The sequence below is a fragment of the Benincasa hispida genome, chromosome 11 (genome assembly GCF_009727055.1).
Source record: "Benincasa hispida cultivar B227 chromosome 11, ASM972705v1, whole genome shotgun sequence".
In the NCBI taxonomy this organism is placed as follows: Eukaryota; Viridiplantae; Streptophyta; class Magnoliopsida; order Cucurbitales; family Cucurbitaceae; genus Benincasa; species Benincasa hispida.
In genome coordinates this window covers 77477682-77501787 of record NC_052359.1, presented here as the reverse complement: position 1 = coordinate 77501787, position 24106 = coordinate 77477682, and the positions used below count along the sequence as shown (strand labels likewise).

The following is a 24106-nucleotide window of genomic DNA, read 5'->3' as shown; positions in this document are numbered from 1 at the left end:
AAGAAAAAGAAGAGGAGTCATTAAGAGGAGAGAAGGAGGTTCATTTATTGAGGCGAGAACCTCTAGAAAATCCAACTCATTCCAAAGGAAGTCCAACGGTTTCTACACTACCAATGGCCCACTTAATCTCCTCTCTCAGAATCCCAGCAGCCGCCAATTTAAATTTATATTCCGAGGAAGTCCAACAATCTATTTCATTAAAGCAAGGAGAATTTTTAATAATGGACAACCAAAAAGTCCATCTGAAAGCCGCAGCCCCTCCGTGCGGTAGTATTTTGGCCTCCAAGGTGTCAGGTGATTTTCCCGCCCATACAGAAGGTCAATCATCACTTTCTGCCACTCCCATTCACACCTACGAATCATTACGAAAAGATTCATTAGGTGGCATTTCCTCATCCTCTCCCTTACTCGAAATTAATCCAAAAAATACAAGCAATGATTCCATTTTAAAACCTTTTCGAAAACACTTCATAAGAAAGAAAACCTCCTTCCAAAACGGCTGGACTTCTTTGTTGAATGTAGACATATTAGAGAATTGTTGCATCAAGGTACAACTACCCTCCGGCACTTCTTCCAAGTCAGTATCTTCTCCCTCTCATCCCTACTCCTTCTCCTTTCAAAATTTCAAAGTCCGAGACTCACAAGTAGCCTTTATAAGAGGCTTATCTGATCCTCCAACCGAAGATTTCAAAGGCTATGACTCAGATGAAGACTCCCTGCTCAGTATTAGTAATGATGAGAGTGGCAATCTAGTCCCTGACTTCCTCCAAGAAGAAGAGTACCTTGCTTATGAGCAGCAACAAGACTTGCACTGTTTGTTTCAACCTGAAGAAAAACTTAATACAGTTAGTATCATCAATTCTTGCATTAAGCCCATCGATAAAGGAGATATTCCCAGCAATCTGATTTCATTGGTAGAGGATTGTGGATTGATCTTGGGTTAATTACAAGAACACACCATGAAAATCATTTCATGGAATACTAGAGGCATGGGTGATGCCTCCAAAAGATTGGTAGTAAAACGATGTGTCAGAAAAGTCAACCCGGATTTGATCATGATCCAAAAAACCAAGAAAAAATCTTTTGACATCAGATTTATAAAAGAAATTTGGAGTTCCAAAGACATAGGGTGGGAGTATGTGGAAGCACAAGGTCATTCAGGAGGCTTGTTAACCATGTGGGATGAAAGCAAGATCACTGTGATAGAAGTTCTTAAGGGAGGCCATTCATTACCAATTAAGTGCATTACATTATGCAAGAAAACAAGTTGGGTCACAAATGTTTATGGTCCTACGGATTACAAAGAAAGAAATCATATTTGGCAGGAATTATATTCACTTTCAGGGTATTGTTGTGAGTCTTGGTGTATTGGAGGAGATTTCAAAGAAGGATTCAAGAAAGAAATCCAACAGGGAGATTAACAAAAGGGATGAAGAAGTTTAATAAATTTATAGATTCAACAAAATTATTGGAAATCCCCCTTGGTAATGGCCATTTTACTTGGTCAATAGAAGGTCTTCCAACTTCTTCTTCACTTCTTGACAGATTTTTGGTCTCAAATACTTAGGATGATACCTTTGCAAATACTAGAGTAGTAAGATTGGCAAGAACATGTTCAAACCATTTTCCAATTCTTCTTGAAGCCGGATCGTTTGAATGGGGGCTATCTCCCTTCAGATTTTGTAACAGTTGGTTATCTATAGTAGAAAGCTATAAAATTCTTAAAGATACTTTGTCAATGGGTGTTTAGCAAGGTTGGGCTGGATTTGTCATCTTTATGAAGCTAAGAAAAGTTAAAACAGCCCTTAAAGCTTGGCATGTAGATTTTGAGACAGCAAGAAAATCAAGTGAGGGAGTGTTATTAAGAAAATTAGAGGAAATTGATCAACAAGTAGAAGCTCATGGTTTAACAGATTCAAACAGAAGTTTGAGAAATGCGTTGATGGCTGAACTTTCTTCCCTTTATAGAACAGACGAAAGAAATCTAAGACAAAAAAGCAAGCTGAATTGGCTAAGTTTAAGGGATGAAAATACAAAATTCTTCCACAGATTTCTGGATGCAAAAAAAAAAAGGAATCTAATTTCTGAGCTCAGAAATGATCAAGGAGTAGCAACCAATTCTTTCAAAGAGATTGAAGACCTCATCTTAGATTTCTACTCCATTCTATACAACAAGTTTCCAGGTCAAAGAACAGTCCCTTTCAACCTGAAATGGTCCAAAGTGTCTACTGCTGATAATGCAAAGCTGACAGCAAGGTTCTCTTTAGTAGAGATGAAATTTGCCCTAAACCTGTTAGGTAAAAATAAGGCCCCTGGACCGGATGGTTTTACGGCTGAATTCCTTCTCAAATTTTGGGATTTCTTCAAGGATAAATTCCTAGAACTTTTTGAAGATTTCGACAACAATGGAAAGTTAAATTCATGTATAAAAGAAAACTTCATCAGCCTCATTCAGAAGAAAAAGGATGCTGCTCGGGTATGTGATTTCAGGCCAATAAGCCTAACTACTTTGTCTTACAAATTAGTAGCTAAAGTGTTCGTGGAAAGATTGAAAAAGATAATGCCAAGTATAATAGAGGCTTCACAAAGTGCTTTTATTGAAGGAAGACAAATATTAGACCCAATTCTTATTGCAAATGAAGTGGTTGAAGACTACTGTTCCAAGGGGAAAAAATGGTGGATTTTAAAACTTGATTTAGAAAAGGCCTTTGATCGGGTTGATTGGGAGTTTCTTGAAAAAATCCTGGTTGAAAAGAATTTTGACTTAAGATGAATTATGTGAATGATGGGCTGTATTTCTAACACAAAATTCTCAATTTTCATAAATGAAAGACCTCGTGGTAGAATTCAAGCTTCAAGAGGAATAAGGCAAGGTGACCCTATTTCTCCTTTCTTATTTCTACTAGTCAGTGAAGTCTTAAATGCACTACTATCCCAGCTTCAAGAAAAAGGCAAGTTTGAAGGCTTTATTGTTGGCAAAGACAGAATTCTTGTTTCTCTTTTGCAATTTGCGGATGATACTCTAATTTTTTGCCAAGATGACAAAAAAAAGCTTAGCAACCTAAAGAAAATACTTGAATTATTTGAGTGGTGTTCGGGGTTAAAGGTCAATTAGGAAAAATCATCTTTATGTGGCATCAATATAGACCATTTCAAGTTACAATCAAAAGCTGTCATCCTAAATTGCAAGGCTGTCTATCTCCCATTTATGTACCTTGGCCTTCCTCTAAGGGGCTACCCTAAACAACTAGCTTTTTGGCAACCAGTGATTGACAAAGTCCAAAGCAAATTGGACAAATGGAAGAGATACAACCTTTCAAGAGGAGGTCGCGCCACCCTATGTAAGTCGGTTCTTTCTCATATACCAACTTACTATATGTCACTTTTTCAGATGCCAGAAAAGGTGATTCGAACTCTAGAAAGAACATTGAGGAATTTTTTTTGGGAAGGGCATTCCGAAAACAAAATAAATCATTTGGTTAAATGGAGCATAGTTTCACGATCCCAAGAAGATGGTGGTCTCGGCATTGGGTGCTTGAAACTCAGAAATCAGAGCCTTCTAGCAAAATGGGGGTGGAGGTTCATCATTGAGGAAAACTCACTTTGGAGGAAAGTAATTATCGGCATTCAAGGAAGAAGTAAGTTTGGTTGGCATACCAATGGTAAATTTTCCAGCAGCCTTAGAAGCCCATGGATTAATATTTCAAGATTTTGGTTAAAAGTGGATTCCTTGGCAGCCTTCAAAGTTGGTAACGGTGAAAAGATAAGCTTTTGGAGTGATCCTTGGTTGGATTTGGTTCCTCTAAAAATCTCATTCCCTAATCTCTTCTCCATCTCCACCAAACCCGAAGGTTAATTACAAGATTATTGGGATGAGATTTCAACCTCTTGGACTTTTCATTTTAGAAGACTGTTAAAGGATGAAGAGGCAGAAAACTTCCAACTCCTGACTGGAAAACTCTATCACCGAAACTTAATTCGATTCCTGATAAAAGACGGTGGTCTTTAGAACCAAGTGGGTGTTTCTTGGTCAAGTCTCTTGTAAAGCATCTATCATTCTCCTCCCCAATTGGTCAGCTACTAGAATCAGCCTTATGGAAGTCCAAGAGTCCTAGAAGGGTAAATATACTGATTTGGATCATGTTGAATGGCTCACTTAACAGTGCAGATATCCTCCAAAGGAAGTTACCTACTCACTATATTTCTCCATAGATTTGCTATCTTTGTTGGGTAAACTCAGAATCTCTCTTACACTTGTTCTTTCAGTGTGTTTTTGTAGAAAATTGTTGGACATCTCTTTTTAAGTGCTTTAATGTCAGCTAGGTTCTTGATAATGATTTTAAGGCTAATGTGCTTCAACTCTTGATCGGCCCATATTTAAAGAAGAAGCCAAGATTACTTTAGACCAACGCAGTTAAAGCTTTATTATCAGAAATTTGGTTTGAAAGGAATCAAAAAGTGTTTCAAGACAAAGCTTCTACTAGCTCCTTTAAATTTGATATCACCCATATCAATGCCTCCTCTTGGTGCTCTCTTTCCAAAGCTTTTCAAGACTTCTCTTTACAAGACATCAACCTCAATTGGAATGCCTTCATTTTCCCGTTCTCTTGATTTTGTAACAGCATAGTGCTCGTTATTATTTTTCAGTTTAATTTTCAGTTTATCCTTCGGTTGTAAGCCTTGTCATATGCAAGGTCCTCTTCATTTTGTACTTAGCTATGGTTTCTAGTCCTTCTAGGAGATGATGAGAATGCTAGGGAGGTGTCAACCTAGTTGAGATGTCCTGGTGCATTTGCTAATCCTTTTTGCGCTTTTTAGTGTATTGGATTGTTTTGCACTTTATGTTTGTTTCCTTCTTTTTACTTGTAACATCTTTCATTATCTTAATGAAGTGGTTTGTTTCTTGTTCAAAAAAAAATCTATAAAAAGGATGGCGTCATCGGCAAAGAGAAGATGGGCCTATAGAGAGCTAGTCCCAATGCTAAAACCTTTAATCAGTCCTTTGGAACTAGCCTCAATCAACATTCTACTAAAGCAATCCATAATGATGACAAAAAGGAAAGGGTGACAAGGGATCACCTTGCCTAAGACTGTGCGACGCTCGAATCTTACCTCTAGGGCAACCATTAATCAAAATAGAGAAATTTGATGAAGAGATACAACCCCTAATCCACTTTTGACAAGTGTAGCCCTTTGCCTTAAGAACAAGATCGAGGAAATCCCAGTCGACTTTATCAAAGGCCTTCTCAGTATCAATCTTAACCACAATCCCCTGTTTCTTTCTTCTGGCATAGTCGTCAATGATCTCGTCACAATCAAAGATGCATCAAGAATCTGTCGGACCTCCACAAAAGCAGATTGATAATGAGTAATAATGTGTAGCAGAACTTTCTTGAATCACTCTGAAAGGACCCTAGTAATGATCTTGTATTGGCAAGATATAAGGCTTATGGGTATGTAGTCACCCATTGATCAAGCATCAATCTTTTTGGTGATAAGACATATGTATGTTTCATTCAGGCTCGCGTTAACAAGTCCTTTCTTAAAAAAATCTTGGAACACCAAGTGGAGTTTATTTACCATTCTTTGAAATTTTCATAGATGAATAATGTCATATTGAAAAAAAAATAGAAATAAAACATAAAGATCACACATGCATCAAATTTGTTTGTAAATACAATATTCCGTATGAAATGTAAATTGTACTGAAGGATGTAGGGAGCACAAAGAGTAGGAACACAAAATTCACCCTTTCAGAAAGCTTAAAAATTGGACTTGCCTCTATCATCAATATTGCACTATCTGTGCCAGCAAGTACTAAATCAAGCTCAGAATCTTCCATCTCTTTGGTAGTTGGATTAACAATAAACTTGTCGCCGACAAGACCAATTCGAACTCCAGCAACTGCTTTTGAATTAGGAACTTCTGAGAGCGCACTGTACATTTTGAACCGTGATGATTTAGAAATGGGAAGACTGACATGAAAATGTATGCGCAACATAAATGTCGGCAGAAAAAGTGATAAAACAATATTCTTCAGTTAGTTGTGGGTCCTCTTTTCTCTTTAAAGTCTCATCTACTTTGGATAAATGTGGTTAAAGCTCTCCTTTCTAGCATGTGGATGGAAAGGAACATGCAAATTTTTTAAGATAAACATAGCACTTATTCGAACATCTTTGAATCAGTTTGCCTCAATGCATCACTTTGGTTACTCTCTTCAAGATATCAACTTAAATTGGGCTGCCTTTATCGCTGCTTAATAGGGTCTTGTTATATTTTTTTATGTCTTTTTCTGTTATTTTATGTTCACTTGTTTTTTTTATGTTAGTTTTTCACTCCCTCGTGGAGTTTGTATCCCTTGAGTATTAGTTCTTTTCATATCATCGGTTAAAAGTTTTGTCTCTTGTTCTAGTTAAAAAGATGGTGATAAAACAAAAAGATGACAGACTTACACTGCTATTCCAGCTGCTGTAATTGCCAAACAATCAGGGGTGTGCAGACCATCATAACTCAAAACCTGTAAGAATATGTAAAAGCCAATTGTTCTTGTTGATGGGGGGGGGGGAAAAAAAAACCTATATGATACACTACACTATAGCTTCTTTTTTCTTCTTCTTCTTCAGATGAGAGATGATTTCATTAAATAAACATATTATAAAAGAAAGCCGAGGAAGTTATAAAAAAGTTCGAAATGCATAACTATGAGAAAAAGCGCTCGAAATTGCACTAAATATCTCATTCCAGATTATTTCTCATATTAGATATGGTTAAATATCCATAAAGCTTTTCTTCGAGGACAGCTAACTTGTTTCTCCCAAGGAATATACAAAATGTTTTAGATGATCCAAATTAGAAGATAAATGCTTCGAGATGGAGTGGAAAGTAATAATCTTATCAAGAAAATAATGAAATATAGATAAGTAGTTATCATAAAATGTAATATTAATGGTAATGTTGGGAGATATAAAATCAAAATAACAATAAAATTGTTTACCCAAACATATGAGATTGATTATCAACATATGTCAGCTCATGTTGCTAGAATTAACTCTATTAGAAGCTTAGATCTCTGGTCACTATTTAGATCAACCTAAATATTTTTATCCATTGTGATGAGAAGAGAATCCTATGAGTGAATCTCATTCGTGCTTTTTTGTAGATTACGTGGGAGGAACGAAACAACCGCCTTTTACAAGATAAGGAAAACTCTTATGATCCTAAATGAAAAGTTAAGTATCGTTTTCCAAAAAATAAAATAAAATAAAAATATTTTCCATGCTATGAATTTGTGTAAAGGCACGACATTAGATCTTACTCTCTCACCTCTCTTTTGACCAATTGGAGAATTCTTTTGTAACTCCATTACTTCGGACATGAGCCCTTCTTTTGTAAATTTCATACATCATTGAAATTTGTTTCTTATTTATAATTTATATAAAGAAAAGGAAACAAAAAAAAAAAAAAAGGAATTCTTGGTGGTGTCACAGCTATAGTAAATTAAATTCTTTCGGGATATTCCTATAGCCTTGATTCTTCTTCACTAGAAAGCTCTTTGTAAGTGGTTCCTTGGTGGGGGCTCTCTCATCCCAGCCTTTAGGCTATTGTTTTTAGGCCTTTTTGAATGATACTTTTGTTGTTTCTTATAAAGAATATTATGTGTGTGTGTGTATATTTGATATCCACCAGTTGGCATTTCTATAAATTTCTAAGGCCACAAGTGAGAGAGAATGTTGAAGTATTGATATAATTGAATTTACCGTAACCCATCAACTTAAGCTTTTGAGTTGATTGGTGATTTAAAATATTCTTTCATTTTTCCCATGAAAGCCAATTCTTTTCATAAATAAAGAAAAAATGAAAATTAATAGTATCATTAAGCTTAAACTCATACCCAAGATAATATCTGCGTTTCATGGTAAAAACCTTTGAGCATAGTTGGACGAATGGGCCTATCAATCAATCTACAAATGAGAACCTGAAAAAAATAATAATAATAACAACAGAATGATGAGAAGAAAATAGTTTTTTTTCTTCATGACAAACAGAGCAATTGATCAAAATGAAATTTACAATGTAAGAAGCCAACAAATAGAAAAAGGGTTACAAAGGCTGGATAGTTACAAATGGAAGAGACTCGTAGTTACAAAAAGGCCTACCACAGAGCCCAAGAGGGAGCCTCAAGGACCTAACTATCCCAAAATCATTGCTGTTCTTTTTTGTGACTATTCAAGAACAGATTCTGTCCAATCAATCAAGCAAAAAGTTATACATAATCTACCAAGATATTAGCCAGCGATCAAGATTGGTGGAAAGCCTATGCAATGAAGTTATCAATTAAACGCAAAAAATAATTTGGAAGGGACATAATCACAGCAGGTGGCACAATATATCCATGAATTGAACAAAGAAATACCAAACTTAGTTGACTTATTGCTATTGGTCAGTTGCTATAATCAAACGCAGTTAAAGCCTTACTTGTTGAATTATGGTTCGAAATGAATCAAAGGGTTTTTCGAGAAAAGTCTTTCACATGGTTAGATCGTTTTGAAATTGCTTGGATTAATGCATATTGCATCCACTTGGTGTTCTCTACCAAAGCAATATGCCAATTTCTCCGTCCAAGATTTAAGTCTAAATTGGAATGCTTTTGCTTTTCCAGCCTAGATATTATGTATTTTGTTTTGCATTCATTGATTTCTTCCTTTTGTTTTGTTTTGTGTGTCTCATTGTATTTTGAGCATTAATCTCTTTTTATTATTTCAACCAAAAGTTCCATTTCCTTTTTGAAAAAATAATTAACTTATTGCCCTAGGAGAAATAAACGAAAGAATCTCCATGACAATGGGTTGAAAATGAGTAAAGAAGAAAGTTAATGAGCAAAAATATTGAGAACGAGCTAAGAATCAATTTAGTCTTAAGTCGAAAACAAACCATTTGAGAGAAGGGTAAATTGATAGCACGTAGACGGTGGATTGCACAGTGGGTGTGGGGGAGCTTGGTTTTTTTAGATACTCTTGTATTCTTCTATTTTTTTCTTAATGAAAGTTGGTTCTTCGTTTTAAAAAATAAAAATATACAACCATACTCCTACAATTAACACAACTTGGGGTTGGTTTTTGTAAGTTCCATTTGGGAGTTTGTCATGCATGTAATATTGTAAGCTCTTTTGTTAATTTTCGTGAACTCATCATCTTTCATGCTGTGAGTTGGTGTAAATGCAATTCTTCTTTTAAATCGTATACCCTTTCTTCCCTCTTGACCCATTGGAGATCTCTTTTGTAACTCCATTGGCTTGGCCTTTGGCCTTTTTTGTAAATTTCATACATCAATGAAATTTGTTTCTTATTAAAAATATATATATATTTGGTATAACGGGTATTATCAAGTAATCTTTCACTGCTCACTAAAAAATTTGTTTCTTGTTTAAAAATGTTCAAATATGCACTGGCACAAATCTCCTGTTGAGCTTTTTTCTTGCAACTCCTTTTGCCTAAAATATTTACTTCATATATTTGCATCTTATCATGATTAAAATAGCTCTAATGTAGCCCATGATTAATCTACATCGCCAACCTCGTCAGTCATCGCAAAGAAATTTAAGCTAGAATATTATGTTCTTATTTGAAACAATGTTTTTTTTTAAAACAGGAAAAATTAAAAAAATACAGCAAAAAGAATACCTCATGATCTCTTGCTCTTCCTTCTCGTTTGAAGAATCCTCCACTGAGCCAATGGTATATATGAGGTTATATATCAAACTAGAAAACAATACATGTAACAATAGGAAACAAGAAGGAAGGAGTGCAAGGCAGACCTAGTCCGACCTGCTGCAGAAAAACGTTCTTGATAATTAACAGAAAGAGGAAAGAAATCTGAAGGTTCACTTGGTGTATCAGCCAAACAAACAGTTGTATAAACAATCTGAAGATATAGAATTCAAATGTGTTAGTTTCTCCTAATCAACTAATTTGAAGGAAGTAAAGATAAAATCAGTTCCTTGTGCGTGTGGAAAATCTAATTCTTTCTAAATGAAAGGGACGAAAATAAGAGAATATACAAGGGATACATAGAAAACGAAATGGCCAAAACAAAAGGAGCAAAGAAACTAAAGACAAACAAACTATAAAATTACAAGAAGGTTCCAATTCAATTAATAAATCCAAAGAGAGGCATTGAACCTGGCCAAAGTTTAAATTTCCTCCCAAGACCTCAAAATTACTAAAACCCCTCCTATTTCTGTCGCGCCAAATATTCCAAAACCCCCAAATAATGGAAAAAAGTAGCACGCCAAAGAGTCAACCAAATCTTGGAGAGTGCCTCCTTCATCCAAGACCCTATGCAAACTACCATGAGCCAACTACTGAGCTACACTCCAAATATCTCCAAAATGCTACCCCAAATTGTACTTGCACCTCCAAATTGGCAATCCCATAAAATATGCTCTCTTAAAAATGTTGCATCGATAAGGCCCTAGAACAACAAAATACTACAGGTGGATGAGGTAAGTAGATGTCAATAGTGTTAATCTCTCATGTGAGACCAACTAAGCAAAGAATTTGACCTTCTTGGGACATACATCTTCCAAAGTGAGTAGAATAAAGAGGGGGTGGAGAATGGGGCCCCATAATCGATAAAAGAATGAACTACAAGAAAACTTCCCAAAAAGACTTGGAACCAGATACAAACATCTGACCTAAGCGAAGGCAAAAACTAGGAAATATCAAATAAAGGCAGTCCAAAGCCAAAACAAAATCGCATGCATGGAAAGGCCCATGAGGAGCAAGGGCACGAAGGCAAATCTAAGTAGATCGAAAGGAAAGAAGAAAGCATTAAAAACTAATGGTGCAAATGGAAGCATCGTGCCTCATGCTACTTCATGTTGTTATTTTTTTTGTTTTAGTTTTTAGTGCAGTTTTATTTGGCTGATTTTGGCATTGTGTTTGGTTTAATTTAGTTTCTTTTGGGTTCACTAGTTTGTTTTGTTTGGCTCATTCCTGGTGGGCTGAGCCCACTTCCAACCACACTGATGCCCTTAGTTGAGTTACAAGCCCACATTATCGAGCTTGAATTTTATGCTTTTTTTATTGCTTTCTTTCTTTCACTCTCACATAGAGTTTGTATTCTTGAACATTAGTTTCTTTTCATTTCATCAATGAAAGGTTTCGTTTCTTGTTACAAAAAATAAAAAAAGAGGTTCCAATTTATCAAAGCCTCTACTATTGTTGTCATTGACTCTCTCCTCCACCTTCTTCTATGTTTTCTTAGTAAAGGTGACTAATGTAGTAAAGAAGAATTTCACTACGGGAAGGAAGGATCTCTAAATGTGTAGATTATTTCCTTACCACTTACTGTTACCACTCAAGCCTATCCCTCATTTATCTAACTCCCTATTTATACTATTTTATCTTGAGTAATTAGTATTTACTTAATCCTTTTATGGATGACAAACCCTCATGGGTTTGCTTTTGGTTTCAACCAAAATGCCTCATACCGATAGAGATATTGTTTCTTACGCCCATGATCTTCCTCCTATCCAGCCAATGTGCGAGTTATCCGTCTAGTTCTCAAATCCTCTCGAACAAAGTACCACCAAACCTCTCCTCAAACAATTACTTATCCATCTAGTTCTTATCCATGCCAATTCTTCTTCTTTAGGCGACATCGCCATTTCGAGAGAGCTCAAGCACAAAACTACACCATGACTGCTCAACCAAAGTTAAAATTAAAAGGAATATTTGTGGCTTAGTACCCGCCATAATAGATATTAAAGACAAAATGTTAGGGTATTGATGATTTGGTCTGGAGCTGCCAATTTTAGTTGATGTGGGGCTAGTTTTTGGACTTCTTCGGGGTTTATTTTGTTCATAATAGGATCATAGGTTTGAGATAGAAGAGGTTAAGTTATCCCTCCTTTTAAGGATAAAGGAAAACTTATTTGGCAAGTTTGTTCGTTTGTGATTTTATGGTGTGTATGGCTCGAAAGAACCACTAGGATTCTTAGAGCGGTTGATCAGTCTTGAAGATTCTTTGGAAAATGTTTGATACCTCCTTGTAGACGGTGGCCCCTGAGCCCTTTTGTAAAGTTGAAAATCCTTTGAATTTGTTATCTGGTGCTTCAAATGACCAAACATGGGGGCTCAAGGCAACGCCCGAAAACCTAAGTTATATGGAGATTTTTTTTTAAAACGGAAACAAGACTATTCATTGATAAAATAATATATGGAGATTATTATTCAATTTTCGCTTTGGGTCTTATTCTATGTGGGATTTAAGAGTGGTGCTATATATAACCCTCTAAACCTTTACCTGCACACATCTCTATATTTAGTACTCTATTGCTCCTCAAGATGATAAAACAATATCTCTCACCCTGCCCATGGATATAACTAACATATCATTAGTGAACCATGTAAATCTGTATGTTAATTTCTTCCTGCTTGATTTTTTGCTTGTCAATTGTTTCTGTCATAACATGTAATTGTCTAGTAGGTGTTGTTCTTTTGGACTATAGACCCTTTCTGTAAGCTTGGACTCTGCTTGCGTGGGATATCCTTTTGTCTGTCCTTATAAATTCTTTCATGTTTCACAATGAAAGTCCAACATAAGGAGAAACAAAAATAAAAATTAAAGGGAGGGAAAAAGACAGATACTTCATTAAAGCAAAAAAATTTCACGTATGCCAGTATCGTCATTTGTATGCATGGGTGCCAAACCCCAGTTCAATTTTCCGTTCACAAGCAAAAGAATTATACGAATTTAAAATGCATCTTACAGTTTCTCCATCAGTTACTGTAACAGCACTGCTAGCTTGTCTCCCAATATGGCCCGTCTCAACCAAAATCTGAAAGAATCAGTATGTAGAATAAAAGCTCCAGTAAAGACGCACATATATGTTGAACATGCTCGTTCAGACAATAAGATAAGAGCACAATCATGGATACAGACAAATATACTAAAGCAGACTGCAAGTATAATAAAAGCTAAGTGGTTCTACTAGGTTGGTCACATCCATTGGAATGACCGGCTTCCCTCCATCACATATATTAACCAAACAAAGCAAATTACATAGAGCTCACAGTAAAATGAAGAAGAACCCCGCACGCCCACCCTCAAATTTTCAAGTTTCTCTCTCACACGCATAAGCTTCTTCCTCCACTCAGTTCTACCTTCTCTCGAGCTTATTTAGCTTTACAGCTCCATATAACCCGGTGGCAGAATTTTATATATTTCAGCTACAACTCTCACTCACTAACTGGCATTAACTTGAATTCATTCTTCTTATTTTTTAAATAGGCAACTGGCTTACACAATGCTTGAACAACCAAAAATTTCCTTTTGGCAACACAGATACAGTGATTTAGAATATGTTCCATACAGTCTAAATAATAAAACAATTCAAATTAACCCACCCAAACAACTCAATACTTACATTCACCACGAGAAAAAGCCTACGGGAGATCATACTCTAATATTTCTTCCTAACCCAACTTCCATAAACTCCTATTCAACACAGCAAAGTCGCGGAAGGTAAAATTTCACAGGCTTACATGTCTATCCCCAACAGGAATTTTGACAGAGTAAGGCCGCAAAGAACCCAGTGCCACATCCCTCGCCGCAACCGAGTCGGGTACTGCAGACTCCGAAAGAGCCCTGGTGACCAATCCCTTACCGTTTTTCTTACTGCGAAGAAGCGAAAGAGAAGACAACTTGGATTTCGCGGAACCATGGAAGCGAGGGCAATAAGAAGATAAAGAGAATTTGGATGTCCCAAAATTAGAGAATTCAGATGTGTGGGAATAGCATGGTCGGAAATGGAGGCCGCAAGGATTTGCTAACATTGTTAATCTGCAGCTGCAGCTGCCTTGTGTTCGAGAAGCAGACGGGGAAGAAGGGGAAGAGAGAAAATGAAGAGTGTACGGATTTTATCCACTCCCTCTAATTGACGGCTCGCTAAAATTGTCTTTTCGATTTTTTTATGCAACATTTTTGGAGGGAATATTTAATCCTTTCAAAATGCTTGAAAAAAACAAGGTTAATTTCATTAAATTAACATATTGGTTCTTCGACTTTAAATTTTTGTAATATTACTATTATTCTTGTTGGTTGATTATATAAATTTTTTTAAGAATGATTATATCAAATTTAGTATATATACTTCAAATATTGTAATAGTTCTTGAGCTTTGTTAAATGGTAGTTGATATACCTTTTTTTTTAAGATCTTTTATGGAGCTTAATTTCATTGTCCAATATTGGTTTTTTTTTTCGTTTATTCATCCTATTTGTTGGCATCTATTTTCAAGCGGGAGGCTAATCAAAGTATAGTATAATGAGACTTGGGATGAAAATAATTATTTTCAAGTCAAAAGTCATTTAATTTGATAGTTCAATTAGGTTGTATTTTAAAATAAATCATTTAGTCATTAGGATGAAAGTGATCATGATAATAGTGAGAGTATCTTTTCAATTGACTGTGTATAGCAACAGTGCAAATAAATATGTAGTAATAATTAGTATATATCGGGAGCAGAGTTGGAAGAACGTCTAATTTGTGTTGAAATAGACTCAAGTATAATAAAAAAAGAATTGATATTTTTGGATAAAAAATTTACACGTGTGTATGTATATAGCTTACCATTTATAAATAGGGAAATTGTCAAAAATAGAAAAAAAAAAATACAAAGTATTTACATACCATGGCAAAAAATCATATCAACGGATACTTTTTAAAAAATTTCAAAACTACCCTTGATTTCCTACAGCGATTTTCCTCCTACTCCTCCTTCCATTGCCTTGTAATGTCTCACGTTGCATTGCCAAGTGAAGAACAGTTCTTCTTCTTCAAATTTCACAGTATTCTCTTCACTCTAATGCTTTATTCTGCAAAATAATAATAACAATAATAATACAAATAAAAATAATAATAATAAAAAAAAAAAACTCAAAGGACAACAAATATTCTTGAACCAATTCATAAACCAAGTTATTAACTTTTGCTCTACAATTCCAACAAGTTGTTGCATACAACATTGCGAAGCTATTTTGGAAGCCAGTTAGTCGAAAGTTCCAAATTAGTACAAGATTGGATCGAAAGGAGTCGATATAGACAGAGATAGTGCTTAATCTCTGTCTATCTGAGATAGACAGACATAGTGTATATATCAGATAGCGTTTTATCATTGTCTATCTCATCTCGGTCTCTCTCGATTCAAGGTTATGAATAGATCCACTCAACTAAACAAATATAGAGGGCAAACCATATCGAAACTATAGAAGTAGATATTAGTGTTCAATATTTATCATTGTCTATTTGAGATAGATAGAGATAGTATTTTATCTCTGTCTATTTGTAATCTATATCTGTCTATCTGAAATAGACAATAATAGAAGATAGACAGATATAAAACTCTATTTCAATCTATCTTAATTCAAATTTATCAATAATAGATGGATTGATGTTAAAGTTTTTGCTAAAGTTCCTAAGATAGATAGTTGACATAATGCACAACAAGTATGTATTGATGTTAAAGTTTTATGGATAGTTTACCTTCTTCTTCTCGTCAGATTTGTTTGGTTTTGCTCTAACTATTAATGATTCAACTTTCATTATTTTCTTTCTTTTGCCTTTGCTTCCATCAACTTTGACTATTTTTTTGCTTATCATCTAGTTATACAAAATTAGGTTCAATATGTTTAATAAGTATGATTAAATAGAAGAATTAATTAAATGAAAAGAAAAGGGAATGATTACCTTGAAGGATGTAATGATAGATTGTAACCTTGAAAAATTGCAAGTAACAACAAGAGAAGAAGATGAAGTAGAATTTGGTTCAAGAGGAAAAGGCGGCGAAATAAGCAATAGAGATCGGTTGATAATGATGAAGGAGAGAAAAAAAAATCGAAAGCAGCAATGGCGAGATAGAGGACGATAGTCAAACATCGGTTGTCGTTGCAAGAAGAAGATGTGGACGGCGGATGCGGGCATTGGGCGAATTTGGATGGTCCTATTTAATCGTTATCAGGTCACGATTTTTTGTGTGGGCAAAGATAGTTTCGGTATTTCACTTTTTGAGTTGGGCTTTCTTCCACCATTTTTGGGTTTTTTTTAAATTTTGCTATCCACTATAAATAGTTTGTGCCTTTTTATTAATTTTGAAAAGACCCCTTAAAAATATTGTGTTGCACGATATTATCAAATTGTTGTGATAAAATCAAATCCAGATTTATGGTATGTGAAAATTAGAGGTGGTCATCTATTCATTCTATTGGTTTGGATCGACTCAAGAATCAAACATCAATTGATTTTATAGAAAACTAATCAAGCTTGGTTTAATTATTGGTCAATTAAATTCCCAATCGATTTAATTTACGATTTTTGGGGAGAATTTGGCTACAATTTACAAACCAGGATGTGGTAATTTTTCGACTTGTGATAGTGATTAAACGAAGCAAGGGTCATTGAGGTGTTGAGACTTGTGAGTGCCAGCGACTAATGGCAAAAGCTCGGAATACGAGAGGGATCACAAATGTTGGGATGGTAGAATGATGTTGAGGGCTATAACATATCTTCTATATTCACAATCTATTGAGTCAAACAACAATAAAGAAATGAGATTATGTTTCAAACCTAACCTCATGTCTACTATCTTGCAAACATTAATGTTTTATGTACTCCAAATTTCTATTCCATTATCTATGAGTGTTAAACTGTCATTTATAGGAGTTGTATTAAAAAAAAACACCTCAAATCAAGAACTCAATCTCGAGTTTATGAAGAATCTTCTTATTTTACACATGGGATAGAAGTGACTAAAACATACGAGAGTAATTTTCTCCTATTGATGATTTTACTTGCTTAATTATTATTATTATTATTATTTGACTTTGCATTTTCTTTAGGGAAAAAATTTGTTTTTCAATCAATTGCCTCTCTTTAACCACAATAATTGGATTGGTAATTATTTTCTTTTCCAATTACTCTTGGATCCCCTCTTGAAAAGTTTTCTTAAAAGAACCTTATTGATCTTTCTTTTTGGAATTAAAGTTTCAACTCTTTCATTTTACCTATACGATAAATTGTTTTCTTAAATTATTGAATCTCTTCCAATGTAACTTTATTATTCTTATATGAATCATAAATTTAAGAGTACGAAAGTTTTATTTTCTTGGTCAATTTTGTCAGTCTCCAATTCTCTTGAATTTACCAAGACATTGTTAATCAAGAATGTCAGTTAAAGACTTTTATAAAGCATTCATCTTATAAGTAAAAAATCGTTTCTCAAATAAGCCTTTATAGGAGTGAAAGAGTTTTCGAATTCGTCCAAATCTTGAAAGGAGTTTTTTAATCAATTAATGTCTAAAAGCACATAAACACTTAGATTTATTATATATATTATAGTATCATTAGCAATTTTGGTTAAATGGCATTTTTATCTTCTTGATCAATGCTAACATGGCTAACTTTGGGTACAATTCTGGTGATGGGATTTTCGAGTATATGTTTCATGTTTTTAAAAGTCTTGTTACAAATTTTCTATGTATAATTCTCTTTACTTGTTAATCTGCTTATGATTTATATTGTTTAGTAGAGTTATATGAACTTATATTTAGTATGAAAATAGCTTTCTTATTAACTCATCGCGCATCAATAAACATGTCACATGTAATGATTTTGACAGTGAATTTAGACAATTTACCTCAACATCTTATTTCTTAACCTCATTAACACAAAACTTTGTTCTATACTTATTTTCTTTGTTCGATACTTTTAGAAAACATGAAATTTCTTCTATATAATCTAGTCTCTATCCCTAAGCTTAATTTAATCCACCTTGATTGTCAACTTGTGATTTACAAGGAATGGACAAAGTTATAGCATCAGATACATACAGAGCAAAATAGGTAAAAAGTTCAGTAGACTTGGGCTATTAGAGCAAAACAGAGAAAATATGATGCAAAAAACCAATAGAAATCGCTAGAAGGAGGGCTTGAACCTCCGACCTTGTGGTTAACAGCCACACGCTCTAACCAACTGAGCTATTCCAGCAATTTTGATGACTACATAAATCCAATATTATTTCATTAATGACTAAATAAATCCAAAGATGTCATAAATGAAACTAAAAATATCTTAACCCAATTTGTACTTCTCTCAGCAGAAACAAATGCAAAACTTTTTAGATTTGTGTCGTGTGCCTAAAGTATTTAATATATTAACTATAAGTTTTCAATTCTTTTATCAGGTAGATTTTAAAATCATGTATACAGTAAAGAGGTTTTTTTCAAAAATTAAAAGTTTAGAGATTTATTAGACACAAAATTTTAAAATTTTAGAGATTTATTTTTTTATATCGTGCAACAAATATTTTCTAACTTATCTCCTCCATCTTAAAAGAGCAAAAGAGATAAATACGAGAAAGTAAGAGAAGAGAAGATTGAAGACGGACATGTTGTTGTGATTTTGAAAGTAAGATAAGTGGGTATTTATTGGATAATTTTAGATCTAGAAAATTTAATACAAACTAAAGTAATCAAATTATAAACTCTAGATTTTGAAACTTGTCAACGAAGGAAAGTGAAACAATTGGGGAATTCGTTCTTGAGTTGAAATTATCAATCAAAACGAAGAGCTAAGGAAATTCTAACAAAAGAGTAAATGAAAAGTTCTTCCCATGGAAGATGAGAAGCTACAACTCGGAATCTACTCAATTAATTACAAAATGAACATCCAAATAAGAAAATGGAAGAGAGAAGAAAGGGAAAGAGGGCTGGAAGCCCGAATGGGGTGATTCCGTTGCCCTAAATCAAGGAGAAGACTTATAAACTACAGTCGCAATGTTGGTATGCTGCGAGGCCTTGTGCGCGCCTCTGTCAAAATTTGGAGCGTTGCAACGCTACCTTGTTTCTCAACATTATGAAGGCCACTGTCTTGAAGCGTTGCACAACGCTTCATCCAGGCGCATTTTCATCATTTCACATCCTTTTGAAGCCTAGTTGTTCAAATTAGCTCCTAATTGCTCCAAATTAACTTCGAACAACTCGTAATGATTGATTCTACCTCCAATATACTCGAAACCTATAAAATCATTAAATAAACACATTAAACATGGTAACGACCTAGAACTAAGAAGAGGAAAATAACACATTTGGTGCTATCAAATACTCTCAACTTAATTCTTAATCTTCCACGAGCAAGGTAACGTTCTTAAAAAATATGCTTGCTCAATCACATGGGTCGTTACTCTAGTCCCAACAGTATCTAAGGATAATATTGCAATAAAAAATGAAATTAGATCACAATCAATCAATAAAGCACATTTTTAAAACGATTCTAAACCAATTCGTGCATGAATGAGTCCAAAGCCTTAACTAGTTAAACCTGTAAAACCCAAAATGGTCTTATAAGACTCTCAATTCATTTTCCCTCTACTTTGGCTCGAAGGTTCAAGAGCTAAGCTTTCTAGACTCAATAATGCAATGACACACTTAAGGAAACCAAACTTTTATTCTTTTTCTTGTGTTTTTCTCAATTTTCTTACTTTACATGAAAGAGGAACCCCTTATCTAAACACGTCATCATTATTTTGGCTTGTCCACATAGGTTACGTGAAAGACATCCAATGATAGGTCTTGTAAAGAGCTATGCTTTGTATACTAATTCCCTCAATTTTACTTCAATTCTTTGCATAAAATTTCTATTTTGATAGATAAATTCCAATCCCAACACAGATGGAGTTATTTCGAAGAATTTGGAGCTAAATCGAGCTAAACAACACTAAAGAATCACTTAAGAAGAAGCGCTAAGACAAATGACCACTTTGCCCCTCAAAAGGAACAAGTCAAAACACTTCTGCAATGCTCAGAGCGTCGCAACGCTCCCCACAACACTAAGCTTAATGCTAGCTCGACGTTGGAGGACAACATGCACCATTTTACTGCAAAACAGGGTAGTATCGCAACACCTTACGCAGTGTTGCGACGCTTTAGAAGTTGGCAGAAAAATCAAAACGCGCGTGCGCGTGCCTGTGCAATGCAACATTGGACTTCTTCAGAGCAGTGTTGCAACGTTGCGACCTTCTTCAGAACAAAAAGGCTTCGATTCAGACTTCAACTATAAGAGAAAATGTAACGACCCGACCCCCTAGGACTTAAGTTAGGTCGTTACTAAAATACATGCATTCATGGCACTTAAAACGACACTCCTTTATGTTGGAATAAATGCTAAATAGATAAGGGAGTTCAAAAGTTCTTTATTAAATGCAAATGTTGAAAACAAGATTAGGGTACCCATAAGTCATAAAGGTTAATAAATAAATATGAAAAACAATTCTTACTAATAAGTTTCGAACATCAAAACTAATAATAAGAGAAGTATGAAAAGAACTTTAAATCTCATTATGCGGAAGCGTAAAAAAACTAGTCCCAGTGACTTGATCACGAATTCCGCTTGTTCATCGACGGTGCATTTCTACCTTTACCTGAAACAACATCAAGAGAAAGAATGAGTATAAAATACTCAGTAAGTAACCCCACTACTGGGTCAGGCTGGGCATCTATGTCCTCTAGATACCCACCTATGGCACATATACACTTGAAACAAGAAAGAGGCTGAGTCCTATCTTACTGTAGTAAGTATGCCCACTACCTCTGCTGAATCCCGAAGGAGACATAAACTGGTGAATCCCGAAGGAGACACAAACTGGTGAATCTTGAAGGAAACACAAAATCTAATGGGCATCTAACTAATCAGTAAGGACAGTCACACGATCTCAACATCAAAATCATCACCGTACGAATCTATGACATACATGTAATCCTCGATACCATGGCTCTACCACATACATATATACCTCAACAACATGTTTTACAACATTCATGTATACATTAACATCATAGTTCTACAACATACATGTATGCCTCAACATCATCAGATCAGATACAATCATAGGAAACACATACCATCTCATACCAGCATTCAAGTATCTATGCGTATATTTAAACAATTCAGATCTCGTGCCATAACATACTTTGGTTCAGATCATACTATAATTTATCATGCTAACATTTGCCATAACATACAATAATCGTGCTAGTATATAACTAAAGTCTGGCCCGTGGGCAGTTCTAGTAGTAAGATTACTTACCTTAATCGAAATTCCACTGATAAAATTAGACAACCAAATGATGATCGCGGTTTGAATTAACGACCCTAACATACGAATACAACCATTAAATTTCAGTCCAACAATAATTATGAAATCTCAGATCCACAATACTAAAAAACTTACCCAAAGAACTTGATCAACAACCACTCCCAAGATTTCAACTCCAAAATCTTATGCTAACAGATTTTAAATCCCAATGGACGACGACTTGGAACCTTAAAGATACAAAGGTTAAGTCAAACTTAATTCAGAAATTAAAGCATGCCCGCAAACCAATAATAAGGACTATGACTCTTACCAACACTCTTGCCGAACGATCTTGAATCCGTTGGACAGTTGCTGCTGTGATTTCTCAAGTTCAAATCTAAAATTAAAATAATGCGACTAATTTAATCTTTAATCCAACTTAGTGGGCATCCAAAATCTTTTAAGAAACCCAACCACCAAAATAGATCTTACCAAAATCCAAGAGTCAAGCTGCTGAAAGACAGTGCGGCACGCGGCGGTCAAGAGGCTGGGTCGGAGGTGGCGTGCAGTGGTCAGGGGGCTGGAGCGGCGACGACTCAAATGGCGGCTCTCCTGCTGGGCGAATGGCGGCGAGGTCGGGTTTGGGCAGTGAAAGAGGTGGCGGTGAGAGAAGTCGTGACTGGCAGGAGAAAAATTTGAGAGGGAGAGAGAGATTTTGTGCGTGACGGAGAGGGGATGGGCTTCTTTTTATTTTATAAAATAATAATAATAATTACTAAAAAGGAAGTAGTATAATTACATTTAAATCATTTCCTTAATCCACTTTATACTATTTATTTTCTTTCTTTTTAAAAGAAAATTAATTCCTGCCATTAATTTCCAAATCGAATTTCAAAAATTGAATAATTTTCACGTCAACACTTAAATTCTCGTACTTATACTTGAAATCCAAAATTCCAAAAATACCCTCCAACTAAGGACAATTACTGAATTTTCAAATAATAAAGTTACTGAAATTACATTATTATTAAATAAAATGTGCGAGGTGTTACAGAAAAACTCATTATTTTTGTTGATGGAGAGAGTTTAGATCGAAATTAGAGAGAAAATTTCACAAATTTGTTCTTGTATTGAGAGATTTCTTGCAAAATTGACAATTCCTTAGTGAATTGCTTCATGAATTTCATCATATCTTCAAAGATTTCTTTTAAGACTTCTCAATCGCATGGCTAGGTAATTCTATTTCCTGGGAAATATTAATTCTAGGTTTAATTTCTTGAGTTCTTTTGTATATTTTCTTGAATTGTCAGCATTCTTGAATGTTCTTGGGCTGAATTTGAATATAAATTAATGGAGGATAATCGACGCTTTGATTGGCATATTGCATAATAGTGAGATTGGTTATAAAAATTAATTAATTTTTTTTTTGGTTAATTAGGACTCTTTCTGAATTTAGTTCTTGAATTTCTTAATTTAGAACATTCATCCAATCATTCTTGAAAATTACTCTAATGTGTTTCTTGAATGTCATAATCATGATAACCATATCTTTAAAGCAATCTAAGAAAAGAACATGATAAATGCTTTTTTTTTTACTTAGATTAGGGCTAATTGATATGATTCATGTTAATTGGTTATATGGGTCTTTAAGATTCTTTCCTTATTGAATTATGGAATGTTGAGTTTTCAAGTTATTGTTCAAGAACAATGATAGGATTAAACCTAGTAATAAGATTTTTCAAGAATCTTTTTCTATCAACCATCTTTTAAAAAATAGTAAGTTGAGTTACAAATTATTTTCATCTTCATTCTAGTTTTTTTTTTTTTTTTTNTTAATAATTTTTTTTTTTAAGTTTCTTTACAAACAAACCCCTCTTCCCCCCCAAATTGCTATCTTTTTTAATTCAAAGGTTATTATCGTCCAATTAATAGAGGTTCCCTTAGGATCGACCTCCTAGTTTCACTTTAACTACATATTAGTTTTAGTACTTATTCGAGCATTATAAATTTCATTTGCTTGGGTAAGATAGAATTAATGACATCTATTTTGCACCGATTAAATTAACTACGAGCAACATCTCCTAACAAGGTGTCAAAGCTTATTCATTCCTTGGGGTAATTTAGCACAGAGGAAAACTATGGGTGTCATAGCCGCCCCAGGTTAATCATAACCGCAAGAAAAAGGAGTAATCCCCTTAAAAAAATAATATACAAACTTGCTTTTACTTTACAACATGCTTCGCCTTTTATGTATAGTATATCCCGAGACTACGGAACCTTTTGAATTGAAATCCAGTTTAGTTCATCTTTTACCTACTTTTCGAGGTAATCCAGGTGAGGATTTACATAAACACATGAAAGAATTCCATTTGGTATGTGATGGTATGTGCCCACACGGAGTAATGCAAGAAAAACTTAATCTTAGGGCCTTTCCTTTCTCCTTGAAGGATGTGGCCAAATATTGGTTGTACTACTTGCTAGCGGGATCGATTCCACATGGAATGGTCTTAAGAAAAGGTTTTTAGAAATTTTTTTCCTGCATCTAAGGCTAATAATATTAGAAAAGAAATGTATATTATAAAGCAATTGGTAGGAGAGTCCTTATATGAGTATTGAGAAAGGTATAAGCAACTTCGTGCTTCCTTTCCCCATCATCAAATTTCTAACCAATACCTTATCCAGTATTTTTATTCAGGATTACATCCATCTGAGAGGAGCAACATTGATGCGGCCGCTGGTGGAGCTCTAGTTGACAAAACACCCACTAAAGCTAGTGAGCTAATATCAACCATGACAGAGAATTCAAAAAATTTTGGATCAAGGACTCTCGAATATGATGTTGTTCAGGTTAAAGAGGTTAGTGAGTTGAGTGAAGGAACTCTTATTCAGGAGTACCTACGAGCGGAAACGGATCTTTCCAATTCATTATGACAGAATTACCGCATATACATCCGAACACACTTTCATAATGCTAAA

At 34.6% G+C, this 24106-nt stretch overlaps 1 protein-coding gene and 1 non-coding gene across 5 annotated transcripts in view; both read right to left on the bottom strand.

The window, feature by feature from the left end:
* Nucleotides 1-13953, bottom strand: part of LOC120091084 (probable polyribonucleotide nucleotidyltransferase 1, chloroplastic) — a 40032-nt gene extending 26079 nt beyond the window's left edge. For 2 of the 4 annotated variants that reach the window (XR_005485651.1, XM_039048915.1), the window contains exons 1-7: nt 13548-13953; nt 12773-12841; nt 9815-9921; nt 9681-9723; nt 7892-7975; nt 6453-6517; nt 5780-5936 (exon numbers count right to left, since the gene is read on the bottom strand). Coding sequence is in view for 1 of the 4 variants with exons in the window: in XM_039048915.1 (XP_038904843.1) it covers nt 5780-5936; nt 6453-6517; nt 7892-7975; nt 9681-9723; nt 9815-9921; nt 12773-12841; nt 13548-13838 (816 nt within the window). In the remaining 3 variants the exon portion in view is untranslated. Of the gene's footprint in view, nt 1-5779; nt 5937-6452; nt 6518-7891; nt 7976-8156; nt 8240-9680; nt 9724-9814; nt 9922-12772; nt 12842-13547 lie in introns of those variants that run through there. The other 2 variants (XR_005485652.1, XR_005485653.1) reach the window with 2 other exon arrangements.
* A 4018-nt stretch (nt 13954-17971) lies between these two features.
* On the bottom strand, nt 17972-18045 carry TRNAN-GUU. Its single transcript has one exon. It is a non-coding gene; the product is annotated as a tRNA-Asn (tRNA).
* Nucleotides 18046-24106: the final 6061 nt, after the last annotated feature.